General features: G+C 33.3%; 1 protein-coding gene across 2 annotated transcripts in view; it reads right to left on the bottom strand.

The window, feature by feature from the left end:
* LOC126930507 (solute carrier organic anion transporter family member 1B3) overlaps positions 1-17,941 on the bottom strand; it is a 409,969-nt gene that overhangs the window by 186,353 nt on the left and 205,675 nt on the right. Inside the window, exons 8-12 of one of the 2 annotated variants that reach the window (XM_050747602.1) lie at positions 13,722-13,964; positions 10,059-10,223; positions 8,059-8,254; positions 5,954-6,119; positions 3,578-3,762 (exon numbers count right to left, since the gene is read on the bottom strand). The exons of the other annotated variant lie outside the window; for it this stretch is intronic. Of the exons in view, the coding sequence (XP_050603559.1) occupies positions 3,578-3,762; positions 5,954-6,119; positions 8,059-8,254; positions 10,059-10,223; positions 13,722-13,964 (955 nt within the window). The remainder of the gene's footprint in view (positions 1-3,577; positions 3,763-5,953; positions 6,120-8,058; positions 8,255-10,058; positions 10,224-13,721; positions 13,965-17,941) is intronic. 2 annotated transcript variants of the gene reach the window in all.

The raw sequence follows: 17,941 nt of genomic DNA, 5'->3' as shown, positions 1-17,941 counted from the left end.
CACTAATGACAAAAGCAAAGTCGTAAATTAATCTAAATGTCCATTAACTGAGAGTTAGATTAAGAATTTGATATATATGTATATATCATGGAATACTAGTCAGCCATAAAAAATGAAGTCAAGTCATTTGCAGCATTATGGGTAGAACTGGAGGCAATTATCCTTAGTGAAATGAGTCAGAAACAGAAAGTTAAAAAATGCATGTACTCACTTTGATGTGAGAGCTAAATAGTGGGTACATAAGGACATACACAGTGAAACAATAGACCATTAGAGACTCTAAAGTGTGGGAGGTTGGCAGAGGGTGGCAGGGATGGGATGGGACGGGAGGGTGGGAGGGATGAAATACTATCTACTGGATACAATGTACTCTATTCAGATGATGAGAACACAAAACCCCATACTTCACTGCACAGTATATCCATGTTTCACAACTGCACTTGTACCCCTAAATCCATAAAAATGAAACACTTTTTAATAACCAAAGCAGCCTTATATTTCCCTTCCTTCTTCATACACCAGTTTTGTTTGTGCTAACAGTGATCAGCATATAATGAAATCTGAGGGTCACTTTCTAGTCCCTAACTCCTGTGAACTCTCAGCAGCCCTTGACATAGTTGCTTTACTCACTACTTCATATATTCTTCATTATGCTTCAAGAACATGATCTTTTCTCAGTTTTTCTCATAACTCACGGGACTTCCTCTGTTTCCTTCACTGGCTTCTTCTATTATTGATTTCTAGAGTTAGAGCACTAGGTGTTGGTCCTAGGATCTAGTTTCTATCTGTACTGAGTCCCTAGAAGATCTCAATAGAGCACTGAATTTAAATAGCATCTGTATGTTGCTAACTCTAAAATTTATGTTTCTAACTTTAGTGTTTCTCCTGAATAGTAGATTCTACATATGACATTGTCGGTAGGTATCTAACAGGCAGCTCAGTTTTAGAGACACAAGAAGTCTTACTTGTCCACTTTCCCAAAACTACTCTTCCTTAGTCTTTCCCATTTTGTTCGACAGTACTATAATTTTTTCAGAACTCAGATCAGAATTTTCAGATCATCCTTAAATTCTCTCTCTCACCTGCCGTATTCAATTGAGCAGCAAATTATATTGGCTTTGCCTTAAAAAACAAAACAAAGACTGAGACTCAAGTCACTTCCCACTTCCTTAATCATAACCATGCTCAGTCGAGACCCCATCTTGTGAAGAATGATCATAGCCTTCTCTTTTCCATGATTTAATTTTTGTCTTCCAAAAACACGCTCCATCTGCATGCACAGTTCGAGTGTTCTTCTCATTAGGTAAGCCATAAGCATTAGGTAATACTAACACTTAAACCCTCTAGGGCTTCTGAACACGTTTAGAATAAGTTCCAAAGACTTTCCTTTGAACAACATAATCTGGATCATGCTAGCTCTGTCATTGTGCTTCATACCTCTCTCTTCCTCACACACTTTTTTCTGACCATGTATATGTCAAGTATGCTCCACACCAGGGCTTTACCTCTGCTCTACCTTGCCTAGATTGTTCCTTCCCTGGCCCCAATTAGCATGGCTTGTAGTTTCACTCTTCAGCTCTTCATTTAGGCTTCTTATCATATGATTTCCAGTGCACAATGTCTGAACTAGTGTCTCTTACCTATCCCTACTTTTTCTATTTTCTTACTCTGATCCTTCTTTCTAGTGTTGCACACTTACCCTATTTTACATATTTACTTGCTTATTTGTTTATTAGTTCTTCTCCTGTGCCAATCCATCCCCCATTCCCCATGCCCACTGGATGCCAATGAAGTTTTACCACTTTCATTCACATTTGCATCCTCATTGCATGGACCTGTGGCTGACACACATAATAAATATGTATTGGATGAGTAAATGCCTACACTCCTGCTTAGTCTAGTTTTAGCAATAGTCTTATGATATAAGCATTAGAAAATCATTAACAGACTGAAGTTCATATTTTATATCTGTGTTCTCTAGTCTGCTTCACAAAACTTTTCTTCAAAGAAAATCAAAGGCTAGTGAGAGATTAATAAATGCTTTTGACAAGTGGTAATGTTGATTTCATAACTTTCCTAATTAGATAAATCATAATTATCAAGGATGAAACAGTATTTTTAAAACTCTCCTCATGAAAAAGTTTTAATTAAGAAGTTGAAACATGTTGAGATACAAACTAGTATGAGGTTTTGAGGTGAATTTTTATTTTAATGAAATTGTATTTTAGCAAATATATGCTTCTCCCTCTGAGTAGACATTTTATATTGAAGGTGAAGCTGTATTTGTGGAATATTTACTATAAATAATTTGATAAGACTTGCAGTCAGGGTCAAAATTTAACAACTGTAAATTTAGTTTACAGGTTTACTTTCATGTTAACAAAATTTAAAAACACATTTTTTTTTTTCTATCATGTCATGCTATTAGCAGACCATGAATATGATCAACTAGTATGTTTTAAAAGTACAATCAGATGTTAACCCAGGTTATTCTACTTATCATGTATATTTTTAAGATCCACATGCCTGTCTTTACATGTTTACAGTTTTAGTTGACTGAATTATTATATTGGCCAGTAGGGCACACATTATCTGCTTCCTCCCTAATTTTCCAAACTTATCTTATGCCATACCCCTCTCACTCAGTATGGTCCAATGAACTGGATTCTTTTTAGTCTTCAAACACACTAGTTCTTTCCTGTCTTAAGGAATCAGTACCTAGACCCTCTTCCTGAAAGCCCTTCATTCGGTTTTTTCTGTATGCTTTTAGATAAAACATCACTTCTTTTAAGATGTACTTTGTGAGTCCTTTCCCTCATATACTCTCATTTCACTCCCAAATTTCATTTCTCTTTTTATTCCATTTATTAGCAGTCTTTTTCCTTATTAAGACTAAGAGCAATTTGTAATTATGTGTTTATTTTAAGACTTATTTTTCTCAGGTCGCTCGTCGATTTTCTAAGCTATGAGACAACAGGTACCTTATTGGTTTTATTTACCAAGAAATATTCTTCATTAAGCATCACATCCTGTATAAATATCTGTTTAATGAGTGAAGAAAGGAATGAATTCTTTACATACACTTTTCTTCTGTCTACAATGGTATTAAGGGATACTAGGTCAGAAGCCATGCTGTGGGTAAATTTACAGCATTAGAATTTCATCACACATGGAAGTTTATATTTATATCTTGTTGCAAAATGTTTTCTTTCAATGAAATCAACAGATGATTTCCTCTAACTAGCCCATTAGGATCCAAGGCAACTGAAAATTAAAAGTTCTTTTTGAATCATATAGAGACTCGTTTACAATTGAGGCAATTGTCAATCAGTGTGTGTCTTAAGATTCTCAATAAAAGAAGAATGTATAGAGTCTAGATTTCACAATGGAAGTATTAGAGACAAAATTATATTATTAATGATAGCATTGAAATATCATAATAATTCTAAGAAAATGAATTCCCAGAAAATTAAAATGTAACAAAATATGAATTTGAGCTAAATACGGAAAATATGTATATCATTGGGTGTGTTTTTAGTTTAATATACATGATAGTGTTTTAAAACATCATACTTACTTAATCACCAGCACGGAATATGAGGTAAGTCCAATTGCACAGAGGAAAGAATCTAAGACTTTAATTGCAAAATAAACATAAAATTTCCTTGTACACGCATCATCTCTTGGGCATTCACCCAGATGCACTGAGTAATTTTTGTTCTGGAGACCGGTTACTTCCACACAGCTACAGTTATAAAACGCCTAAAAATAATTTTTGAAATATTACCAAATACATTTGCCACATGCAACTGGGCTATGAATACATTCCATTATATTTAAAGAAGTCTCAAACTAAAATATTTATAGTTTTAAAAATATTATAAAAATACAGTTGCTTAATAATGAAAGACAAAATTGCTTCCTGAATTACTTTCTGTATAAGATAATGTAATTGAATATTAACATTTAATAAATTCTTAATATTAAAATTGGGAAATAATTTAAGAAATTAGTGTATGAAACTGTATATAATTTTCTCATCAATATAAATTGTTTTCAATATTGCTCTTTCAACCACACTTACTTCCTAAAATATGCATTTTTACTCACTTTAACAATCTCTACTAAGTATTAGTGACATGCCTGGGGAAGGATTACCCCAAAACTTCAGAAAATACAGCAGGTTGAAAGGGGCCGAAATCTGGAACTAGAGCCACTCATGAAAATAGGACAGAGTACAGAGGAAATAGAGATGGGCATGGATGCCAGAATTCTATTTAAGCAGTCGAAAGCAGCATTCAAGACCATAATGACAGATAATAAAATAGTTAATATTATTACCAGAGAGGTCCAACACAACAGAATGTCCTGACTAATGGTAAGAGTACAGAAGGGGAACATTAGGATCAAGTGATTTGAGAGGTTTAATCAGGCAGTGTTTGTAGGTAGGTGGCTTTAAAAAAAATCTATTCTGATTCTAGGCTAAACAAAAGTTTAAGGGAAGTTTGCCTTTAACCTACTAGTGCTAAAGAATAATTACTGAAGGAAGAATTTTAAAAGAATTTAAATCTATACTTTTATAGTTCCACCAAGCTTCCTCTAATCCTTCTTTTTTTTCACTAAGAATAATATGGAGCAATCTTTTTAGAGAAAGCACATTGGCCAATAAAACCAAATTTGATACAGAGAACATTATTTTATAAAGAGATTTTTTTTTTTAAACTGAGGATTTAGTAAAGGAATTTTGCAGTAGCCCCCAGAGGGTAGAGCCATTGTCCATATTAAGAAGATATCTCCATGTAGACAGAGCTCTTTTTAGGATTCTAATATTATGTTTCTTTCAGATCTTCACTGTTGGGCAAAGTGAAACTAGGGATTAAATGAGGGCACCCTTACTGAAAGATATTATAGTCGAGGAATATGAGATGTGGGCTTTTAAGTATAGTCTTTGGGCCATATATGTTGTGCAAGTTTATTAAAGTTATGGCCTATCTTCAAGGAACCTAGGACGCTTTATTCTTCAAATTTCTCCATGCCTTTCCATGATATATCAGCATGACAGTGGGCAAGGGAAAGATGAAAAATGTTTAAAAATGAAACATAGAAGAGTGTGGTGGAGAGTAATTATCATAGCTGACTATGTTGCTAATGTTGGCAATAGGAAAATGGCCTGAAAAATGATTACACAACTTTGTGAGACGTTGAGTGAATGGTAGGTATGCGGGATACCATACCCAATTTCCAACTATTGGGAGTTACCCAGGATATTGGGAAAAACCTGAGGCTCACATGGAAAAAAACCTTTTGAGTGAAGGAAAAAAATGGAATTTCTAATGGATATGTTGGCAACAAGTGAGCAGGATACTAAATTATCCTGGGTAACAGAAGTGCTGGCTGTGAGGAAATCAACATAGGAAATTGAGAACTGGGCAGTTAAGTGAGCTTAAATCCTTGATTAATTTATTGGAAAGTCAAAAGCCCCAGTGAGCCCCTAGCTAAACACATCAGGATGTATATATAAAAATGCACATAGATTATTGTCCCAGTAAAGTAGGTAGTGCTGACAACACGTTAATCAGGACTTTCCTCTAACTTCTGATGGATAAATTAATTCCAAATTAATTGAAATCCTGTGCTTCAGTCAAATCAGATGCTTCTTAGAAATCCTAAGTGGATTAAATTTTAATAGGTCATATTTCTACACTCTCAAGAAAAAAGTGGGGTAATCTCAAAATAGAATTCAAATAACAGAAAATCTTGGTTGTGTCCTAAGCAGGACTTCATATGAAGCTTTGTTTATACTTCACATCCATCACAATGACAGATAATATTGAAATCTTTTATCCTTTATACTGGAGACCTTAGCTATAGGAAGATACGATAAGCCATTATTAAAAAATCAAATCTGTGATTTTGATTAAGGAGAGAAGGAAAAACAAAAACAAATACTCACTATGGGCTCTTTATTACCACTTGAAGATTTGCATCCTGCTAGACAAGGTGAGATGTAAGTTATTCCATTGTTCCCACAGACTGGTTCCCATTGACTTTCATCACAATTGCACTCTGAGTTGCAATAAGAAAGTGGTACATCTACATGAGATCTTACTGGACTATTTCTGAAAATATACGATAGACATATATCAAAAAGAGAGAAAGAGAAGATAGTGGAAGAAAAGAAGGAAGAGGAGGAGAGAGACAAGGGGGAAGTAGAGGGGAAATAAAGGAGGAGGGAAGGTGAGGGAAAGAAGAGAGAAATGAAATAAAGGATTTTCTTTAATTAGATCAAGAAACTTGATCTGATAATGCCAAAATAGGTTTTTTAAAATGCTTTTAATTTTTTAATGCTTGTAACTCTCCTTCTATACCAAGACACGATTTATTACTTAGAAAAAGTAAAACTTAAAAAATAGATCAGGGATTAGATAAGACTTACACAAGAGGTTGTTACGATTCCATCAAGAAGTTTCACATTAGAAAAGTAACTTTATTTTTCTAGACTCATTTTTTTGGGGGGGGGCAGTGAGATAAAGGGAATGGCATTAGATTGAAGTTCCTCTCAGGTCACTATAAACTTCTGTGAATCTATGGATGCTAGTTAATGTGGTTGAACTTTAAAATCTGTTTCTTAACTACATAAAATAAGAATTCATTTTGGTTAGAGCCAAACCTCTGAAGAATGAAAAACAAAAAATAATAGAATCAGTTGAAAAGGGCTAGAAAAGTTCTGTATATTTTTTAAGCGACACTACAATATGTTTAAACTGATTTACATTATAATAAGGCTATAAATTATTAAATATAATTTTAATCATGGCTAAAATTATAAACCATATTATTTGTATAAATTTTCTGCTTCAAGATTTTAAAAGTTATTTTGTTTTGCAAAAATTCATTAATGATTGGGGATTGATGAAGTACCTGTAAATAAGTATGTCATTTAAATTGAGAAAAAAGTCCATCATTAATTTAGAAAACACATTATTAATAATTTCATTTAAAGTCATCTAATTCATTATTTTGCTTGAGGACATCCTACTGGGAGTAGCTATGGAGAAAGGTTTATGATTGCTATGGTCTAAATATTTGTGCGCCCCTAAATTCATAGATTGAAATCTAATCTCCTATGTGAAGGTATTAAGAGACAGGGCTGTCATAATGTGATCTGGTCATGAGGGCGAACCCTCCTGAATGGAGTTAATGACCCCTTGCATATTCCACCATGACTAAACACAGCTAGAAGTCACAATCTATGAACTAGGAAGCGTGCCTTTACCAGATACCAAATCTCCCAGCACCTTGATCTTGTATGTTCCAGCCTCCAGAACTGTGAGAGATACATTTCTGTGTATTTACAAATGACACAATATTTTGTTATAGCAGCTGAAATGGACTAAGATAATGACCTAGTCCAGAAATTGCAATCAGATCCTCTTGTGTTCAGATTAGTTCTGCCATAGCTTAGCAATGTGACTACTCTTTGTAAAAAATGTCAACCTCATAGAGACTTTTGGGGAAAAATAATTTTTCGACAGTTTTCAAATACGTTTTTTCTTAGGAGTCCTTCAGAGTCTCAAAAAGTATTGAAGGACCCAATTTTTTTTGTTTTAATTAGTTATATCTATAGACACTCTAGTAGAAGTTAATATTAATACATTTTAATACATAAGCACACATATTTTTAGCTGTCAGACTGGTGGCATCAACATATATCATATAGTCTTAAAATATCACTATACCTTCATGAGAGAATGTGAATAAAAAGGCAAAGTCTTTACTTTCTCATTTATAAAATGCAGATAAAATTACCCACGACTCATTACAATTACCCATAAATTGTAGATGTTATTATTTCAACCTATATTGTTTTTCTTTACTGAAAGAATAAAATCACCTTAAGGTCTTAGGGAGTGAACATTTTAAGAATTTCAAAAATGAAATTTCTCTCAATGAAAAGAAAGTTTAATTACAATTGTTTTCTACCCTATTTTCCTTACACATAATCTTTTAATTGTATGGTTAACATATTATGCAATTGATATAATGATATATACACACCCATCGTAGGTCAAGGTAAGGCCGGCAACTGATTTGCTTTCGCAGATTAGAAAGAAATATAAAACTTGAGATAAGAGATGCACTGTTGCAGAACAAAATCCCAATCTGGCGAGTCCAACTAAAGACAATTTGAATTTTTTAATGATATATCCTCCTGAAAACATGCCGATTGCAATAGCAGGTAGGGCTAGGATTCCTAGAAATAAAAGAAGAGAAAAAAGCTGTAAATAGATATATATACACACACACTCTCTTAAATATATATAAATATATATTTTATATTTATATATTATTTATTTATAATATTTATTATTTTATTATATTATATGTATAATATATAAATATTCACATATATTTACATATATTTATATATTATGCAATATATAAATATATAAAATAAATATATAAATAAATAAAATAAATAAATATATAAAATATATATAAATACATAAAAATATATATAAATATATATGTGTATATATATAAATATATGTAGTTGTGTAATCTTTTTCAGGTCATTTTCCTATTGCCAACATTAGTGTATATATATAAAAAAATGTACATGTATATAAAAATATATACACATATTTAAATATATCTATTTAAATGAATATATAAAAATAAATACACATATTTAAATAGATATATTTAAACGAATAGATATAAATATACACATTTTTTCAGATACGTGTTTTTATATGAAACACAGTACGAAGTTGGATGAACCAAATTCATCCCATCATATCACTTCTTTAAGACGAGGGTGGCAGACTAAGGTGGAGGTAGGGGGACCAGTGTACCATATAAGAGAGACAAAAATAATTTCTTCCTGCCAGTTATGAGGGTTTGGTTTCTTCAAGAGCAAAAGGCAATGGCTAAGGATATTTGTGTGTCTGAACAGATTATTTCTGTGAAGCACATTCTTTTTTTCTGGAAATCAACAACAACAAAACAAACTCTTTTTTCCTATGAGATTTTGAGCCTGCCATCTAAAATCCTTTACATCTCTCACAATAGAGTTCCAAACCTCTGAAGCTTACTTCAAATTTTCCCAGAGATTTAGAATTGAATTCCTGAAGCAATGTCTCATCCTTATTCATCAAAACACATATATACTAGGGTACACATTGTACCAGGGTACAATAAAAAAGATCAACATACAGGATTAAAAATGGTCAATTCCTCCTACAATTTTACCATGTCCTATAAGAGTTATTAAAGATGACGTTTCCTTTAACAAAAAATTCAGATCAAGTTATTGGGAGTCAAAAGTTAACTTTTAAGTTTAAACTTTGAAGTTCAACAGGGAGATCATCCAGGTGCCTGGTCTAGTGCTTCAGTACATTCATTTTCTAATTCTTATTTTCTCATGTACTCATGACCTAGTCACATACCACTTGATAAATTTTTTAAACTCATCACATATTTGTCAAACTTCTACAATGCTTCTACAAATTGATAGTTTTGTATAATAGATTTGTAGAATAGTTTCTACAAAGTGTTATAACTTCTTAATAGGCATGTCTCAATATGACACTGAAAATAGATACTGTAGCAAAAAAATACTCTCTAAAATATGATATTTTTTTGAATCATGCATATTTTGTGATACATTTAAATTGATTCTTTTTTTAAAAAACATCAATATCATATGTTCTGTAAGTGGCTGAGGCCTTATTTCAGTCCATGAATAACAGGATTATCACGATTAGATTACAAAAGGGTTTGTCTCAGGATGTCAGCACTGTAAGATCCAATTATGCAGATACCACATCTAAATGTTTTATTCAAAAGCAACTTTGTTTTTAGAACTCATCTAACATGAGATGCAACTTCAAATGCAGAACAGTGGTTATGTCACAATATTGACAGATGTTACGAGAGATACTAAAAGTATATTTAGTAAAATGTGAAATCACCTTCACAATAAAATGTGTCTTTTAACACAAGTACTCAGTAATGTTTCATTTGTCAAGCAAACAGGTAAAAATATATCTTACCCAACAAAAAGTTAGTCTCAGATGCAGACCGACCATACTGTTGCTCCATGATTTTAATGATATAAGTAATAGAAGCAATGTAGCTGCTCATGTGTAACAATGTAAAAATTACAAATATAACATACAGGGGATTGGTAAGAATGCTTTTCAAAGACTGGAAAAAACCTGTAGAATTATAAAAGTAAACAAAATATTTCAATGTAATTTAAATACATTAATATCTGAATTTTGTAAATATGAGTTATATAAGATTTAAAATTACAAAACTACATAATACAGAAAGAGTACCCTTCAATGCTACTGTTAACAGTATAACTATATCCCTTCAATATTTTTCATATGCATATTATTATTTGTTGGTTTAGTTCATTTTACTTCCAAATAGCATCATGCATAAATGCTGTTTTGTAACTTACTTTGTTCGCTTAACTTTTGGTTATCCTTGACACTCTACCATACTATTACATATAGATTAATTAATTTATTCATTCATTCCACTAATGTTTGGTTTTCAATTGGGTACTAGGCAATATACTAGGAGTCCCAGAAAAAAAAAAAAAGTGAATCAGAAATGTGATGTTCACAGGGTGCAGTGGCTAAAATGCCTCTAATCCCTACACTTTGAGTGGCAGAGGCATGCAGACTGCTTGAGCCCAGGAGTTAGAGACCAGACTGCGCAACATGGCAAAATCCCCCCTCTACAAAATATACAAAAATTAGACTAGCATGGTGGCACACTCCCATCATTTCAGCTACTTGGAGGGCTGATGAGGGAGAATAACTTGAGCCTGGGAAATCGAGGCTGCAGCAAGTCATATACATGCCACTGCATTTTAACCTAGGGGACCGAGCCAGACCCTGTCACAGTGAAGGAGAAGGAGAGGAAGAGGAAGAGGAAGAAGGAGAAGGAGAAGGAAAAGAGGAAAGAAGGAGAAGGAGGAGGGGAAGAAGAAGAAGAAAAGAAATGTGATGTCCCTTATGTATTAGCACTGAATAATATAATTATTATATTAAAATAAAATTGTTAAATATAAATTTAAATTAAAGACAGCATAATCTAAGATACAAAAATACAATCTCTGATGTTCAAAAATTTTAAAGACAAAATTAGTATGAGGGCTCAGACTTATTTTTTCCCTGGTATACAGCTTTTGCACCATAAAATACTGCCTCAGTAAATCTGGCAGTATTATAAATCCCCTGTGTTAAGATGCAAGAAAGAGAGGGAGGGGATAAAAATGTTGGTCCCAAGGGACATTATGACAGTAACAGTACAACAACCTATGCCTACAAATAGGTGTGATAACAAATTTCTAACTTCTGTCCATGGCAGAAATTTTATGTTCTGGTACTGTGATTGCCAGGTCAATCAACTATAACAGAAGTTAAAAGTGGCAGGAACTACTTAGAACAACAGGAAGTTTTAGAGTACAGCAAGACAGGCCCAGAAATGGTTATTGAGAGATGGATGATACGGGCTTTGAAAGACCTTGTTCTCTATAGACCTCTAAAGATTTTCATTAGATATGAACAGTACTAACAGCAGTTTCTTTAAAAAATAGTTTCCTGTGATTATAATAATACAAAATACAGTTAAGGAAATGACACAGAACAGAAAAGAGGTAAGAAAATGTATAGCAAGAATAAACAATATTTAAAATTGTTAGGCCAACGTTCTAAACTTCCCAATTAGTCTTAGTTTTAATCGAGAACATAGAGAATAAATCTAATATATTTTTTCTTCTGACTATAGGTATTTAGGTATGTTATCCATTCCTAATAGGCACTTGTTAATAATTAAGATTCTCTTTACAATTCACGTCACTACCCCCCCAAAAACACCAGCTCATAATATAGACAATGTTACAATTGTACCATTTTTGTATCTTCATTATCCTCTTTATTATTTTTGGATTAACAGTCAACTCTGACTCTTACAGGTTTGAAAATCCATTAGCTATTATGGATTTGATTAGATAAAGTAGAAACATAGCATACACAAAATAAAAATTCCTTGATATTCTATTTTTAGTATGCTGGTTAAATTACAAAACTTTTAAAACAGTGGTATGCTGGTAAATGTTTAACAACTGATTTGTTGGTTGGAAAACTTGATTTGTAGGATTTGTCAATTTCCATGGTAATGTATGGTGGTAAATTCTCCTACCATGGACAATTTCAAGCTACCAATGCAGTTGAAATTGAACAATCCACTCTCATGAGTGAATACACAAGGCTCCATCATCCCATTGCCCTTGGGTTAGTGTAGTAGAGAGGAGACAATAACAACAACAACAAACAGGAAGTGAAAGAACTGACAAGAAGGAAAGCATGGGTTACCCTGGGAAGTTTGTAATCTTACTTCAGTAAAAACTTGAAACATTTGCCAAGAGTTTAGGTGCTGATTGCACTACTTTAGGTTTTACGACTTCACCATTTTGTCCCGATCTGAAAACCGCTGTCAATACCTTACCATTTCAAATATTTTGCTCTGGCTGCTGCCAGATCATTCTCTCAATTACTGCTTCTCAGTGGTTCTCCATTAGCCTGCCAGGGCTTATATTCAAAAGAGGAGTCACTATCAAGTGGTAAAGTATCCTAATTCACATTACTGACTTCAATTACTTTAATTAAAACTATTGCTTCCACTTCATTTTTGAATACTTAGATAAGCTACAATTACATATATATATAAATTATATATATAATCTTAACAAAATCATATATATAATTTTAATTAAATCATATATATAATTTTGATTAGCAAGAAAAATAATCTTACTCCAATTAACTACAGAGAAACCTCTCCTGAATTCCTTCTCCTTATTCTATCTCTCCACTTGAGAATAGTTAAGTATTATTACCTTACCACTACTTAAGATACTTTTTTACAATGATCTATATACTTCTCAATATTATCCACTAGGTTTTTGAAAAACAAAAGTGATGTTCTATCACCAGGGCATAGTGTGGTGGCTGGTACCTTTTGTTGAATAAGTGAATGAATGAAATATTATAATCTTTTTAACCCTCACAGTTTACACTACATAATATTACAATGAATATATACTCATTGGCTTATAAGGAACTGATGTTTTATTTGTAGCCTTTGATTGGTTTCTGCCTGCTCAAGAGCAAAATCCTAATCCACGTCTGCTTGTTATGTGCTCAAGAAATATTTGTCAACTTTAGTATGACTTTCAGAAAAATAATTCAGCTAAATTTAGTGCAGAAGAAAGGTAACTCTTTTTTTTTTTTTTTTTTTTTTTTTTGAGTCGGAGTCTCGCTCTGTCGCCAGCTTGGAGTGCAGTGGCCGGATCTCAGCTCACTGTAAGCTCCGCCTCCCGGGTTTACGCCATTCTCCTGCCTCAGCCTCCCGAGTAGCTGGGACTACAGGCACCCGCCACCTCGCCCGGCTAGTTTTTTGTATTTTTAGTAGAGACGGGGTTTCACCGTGTTAGCCAGGATGGTCTCGATCTCCTGACCTCGTGATCTGCCCATCTCCGCCTCCCAAAAATGCTGGGATTACAGGCTTGAGCCACCGCGCCCGGCCAGAAAGCTAACTCTTGATGATTTCAGTATGCTTTATTACTTTTGAATACTCATTACTCCCTTTCATTGAAATTAACAACTCCAACTTGACAATGAATGTAAATTACTTACCGGTCACATTTTTGGTAATATTTTTCCCTCGGTTGGTCAAATTAGCTATTTGATTCCTTTTATCATTTGTTTTTAGCACATGCAAAAATAGTGAAACTTTCCTTTCTTTCTGTGGTTTATTTGGATTTGGGAGCAGGAAAAAGAATGGTATAGAAGAAATAATGGATAATATTCCAGACACAAGGAAACCAAGCCACCAAGCTCCAACCCAACGAGAGTCCTTAGGAGTTATCCTGATAGTGCCTAGAATAAATAGAAGAAGTCAGTCAAAAATCATTTTGAAATACAGTAGGTCCTGGGAAATAATGATAATGATTGCAGTCCTCCATAGATGAATAAAGTAAAGTATACGTCCTAAATTCTAAGACACTATTTCTTCTTTTCGTATTTTGTTATCTCTGAAACTAGAATCAGTCTAACATTTGATGACATCTTGCAGTTGCTGTGGGCCAGAAATCAGTCATGACGTTGTTCTCATTTCCTGAGATTGTGTGTACTTGGTGACTTTTCAGGTTTCATGACTGGACAGCTGTCATCATTGGAGTCTTAAGCCCATGGATCACTTAATAACTATTCATGGAAAAAATATGAATCCTCATTGTTGTCTGAAAATGTGGTGGGCAAAAGGGTGCTTGCATCACTGAGCCTCAAGTTCTAGGCAGCTCAGTACAGAAAGAGAGATTTCATTGTTTTGGAGAATATAGAGGAAAAGAACAAGAGTCTTTGTCTAGTAATTGAGAAAATTCGTCTGGATCTTATCTGAGGCCACCAAGGCAGTACCTCTATAAGACTGCACAAACCACAGTATCACTGATCATGGGACCTAAGTCACTTCAAATAACTAGGAAGCAAACTCAAGATGGATGGGTAAAAGCAAACCTAGACTGCAAAAACTACAATAAATATCTAACTCATCAAGGCCCAGACAACAGTGAACATTTATGAGCACCAAGGTCAGCCTGAGAAACATGACCTCACCAACTAAATTAAATAAGGCACTAAGAACTAATCCTGGTGAAACAGACGTATGTGTTCTTTCAGACAGATTTCAACATGGCTGTTCTGAGGAAACTCAAAGAAATTCAAGATGACACAGAGAAGGAATCCAGAATTCTATCAGATAAATTTAACAAAGAGAATAAAATAATGAATACCAATACTACTCAAACTATTCCAAAAAATAGAGGAAGAGGGAATACTTCAAAATTCATTCTATGAGGCCAGTATTACCCTCATACCATGACCAGAGAAACACATATCAAGAAAGGGAAACTACAGGCCAATAACTCTGATGAGTAATTATGCAAAAATCCTCAACAAAATCCTAACAAACCAAATTCAACAATATATTAAAATGATCATTCACCATGACCAAGTGGCATTTATCCCAGGAAGGTGAGGATGGTTCAATATATGGAAATAAATCAACCGGACACATTGTATCAACAGCATCAAACATAAAAATCATGTGGTCATTTCAACTGATGATGAAAAAGCATTTGGTAAAATTTAACATTACTGCATAATAAAACACCTTAAAAAAACTGAGGATAGAAGAAACATAGCCCAACATAATAAAAGCCATATATGACAGACCTACAGCTAGTATCATACTGAAAGGGGAAAACTGAAAGCCTTTCCTCTATAATCTGTAACACTACCAGGATGTCCATTTTCACCATTTTTACTCACCATAGTATACTGGAAGTCCTAGCTAGAGCAATCGGACAACAAAGATATAAAAGGCATCCAAATTGGAAAGGAAGAAGTCAAATTACAGTTGTTTGCATATGATATGATCTAAAATGTAGAAAAACCTAAAGATGCTACAAGGAAGCTACTCAACCCGATAAACAAATTTAGTTAAGTTGCACAATATAAAAACAACATAGAAACCAGTACCATTTCTATATGTTAACAGTGAACAATTTGAAAAAGAAATAAAAAAGTAATCCCATTTACAATAGACACAAATACTTTGGAATTAATTTAACAAAAGAAGTGAAAGATCTCTATAATGAAAACTTTAAAACATTGATGAAAGAAATTGAGGAGGGCAACAAAAATTGAAAAAATATTCTATGTCCATGGATTGGAAGAATTAATGTTGTTTCAATGTCCATACTACCCAAAGCAATCTACTGATTCAATGCAATCTCTATCAAAATAACAATAATATTCTTCACAGAAATAGAAAAATCAAATCTGAAGTTCATATGCAACACAAAGACACAGAATAGCCAAAGTTATCCTAAGGAAAAAAAAAATCTGGAGGAATCCTATTATCTGACTTCAAATTTTACTACAGAGCTATGGAGACCAAACAACATGCACTATGCTACTGGCATAAAAACAAATACATAGACCAGTGGAACAAAATAGAGAATCCAGAATCCACACAACTACAGTTAATTCGTTTTAGAAAAAGGTGCCAAAAGTGTGCACTGAGGAAAAGACAGTCTGTTTAATAAATGGTGCTGAGAAAATGGGATATCCATAAGCAGAAGAATAAAACCAGGCCCCTGTCTCTCACCATATGCAAAAATCAAATCAAAATTGATTAAAGACATACATCTAAGACTTCAAACTATGAAACTACTATAAGAAAATACTGGTGAAAATCATCAGGACATTAGTCTGGGCGAAAAAAGTTATTGAGCAATACCTGATAAACACAAGTGACCAAAATAAAAATACACAAATGGGATCACATCAAGTTAAAAAGCTTCACACAGCAAAAGACACAACCAGAAAAGTGAGGAGACAACTTATGCAATGGGAGAAAATATTTACAAACTCCCCCTCTGACAAGGGATTAATAACCTGAATATATAAAGAGCTCAAAAAACTCTATAGAAAAAATTCTAATAATCTGATCAAAACGAGGGCAAAAGACTTGAATAGACATTTCCCAAAAGAAGATATACAAATGACAAACATGCAAATGAAAAGGTGTTCAACATCATTAATCATTAGAGAAATGGAAATCAAAACTACAATGAGATATCTGATGAATGATATATCTCACCCTGTTAAAATGGTTTTTATTCAAAAGGCAGGCAATAACAAACACTGGTGAGAACATAGAGAAAAGGAAACGAACCTTCATACACTGTTGGTATTAATGTAAACTAGTACAACCACTATGGATAACAGTTTTGAGTTTCCTCAAAATACTCAAAATTGGGCTACTATATGATTTAACAATCCCACTGCTGGGTATATACCTAAAAGAAAGGGAATCAATATATTTAAGACATATCTGCACTCCTATGTTTGTTGTGGCACTGTTTGCAATAGCTATGATTGGGAAGGAACCTAAGTGTCCATCAATAGATGAATTCATAAAAAAGATTTGGCACATATGGAGTACTATACAGCCATAAAAAGAATGAGATCCAGTCATTTACATCAACATGGAGATAACTGGAGATTGTTATGTTAAGTGAAGTAAGCCAGGTACAGAAAGACAAACATCACATGCTCTCACTTATTTGTGGGATCTAAAAATCAAATCAATTAAACTTGTAGGCATAATGAGAAGAAGGATGTTGCCAGAAGCTGGGAAGGGTAGTAGAGGATTGGAGGTGGGAGGTGGGGACAGTTGATCAGTACAAAAAAAATAGAAGGAATAAGACCTACTATTTGATAGTACAATAGGGTGACTATAGTAAATAATAAATTAATTTTATATTTTAAAATAACTTAATGAATGTAGTTAGATTACTTGTATCTCAAAGGATAAATGCTGGAGGGCTTAATACCCCATTATCCATGATGTGTTTATTTCATATTGCATGCCTGTATCAAAACATCTAATGTACCCCACAAATATATACACCTATTATATACTCAAAAAATTAAAAATAAAAAAATTCTCAAAACAAAGGAAAGAGACTGAAATTATTAAAATCCATCAAGAACAAATTTAAGAGTTGAAAACTTCAACTGACATACTAAAGAATGCTTCAGAGTCTCTTACGAGCAGAACTGATCAAGCAAAAGAAAGAATAATGATCTTGAAGATAGGCTGTTTGAAATTACACAGTCACAAGAGACAAAAGAATAAAGAATGATGCACACCTAAAAGATACAGAAAATAACCTCAAAAGGGCAAAACTAAGAGTTATTATCTTAAAAGGGAGATAGAGAAAGGGTAGAAAGTTTATTCAAAGGGATAACATTACAGAACTTTTCAAACCTAGAGAAAATATCAACAT

This window comes from Macaca thibetana, chromosome 11 (genome assembly GCF_024542745.1).
Source record: "Macaca thibetana thibetana isolate TM-01 chromosome 11, ASM2454274v1, whole genome shotgun sequence".
In the NCBI taxonomy this organism is placed as follows: Eukaryota; Metazoa; Chordata; class Mammalia; order Primates; family Cercopithecidae; genus Macaca; species Macaca thibetana.
The sequence above is the reverse complement of the archived record's forward strand: the minus strand, read 5'-3'. Positions and strand labels throughout refer to the sequence as shown.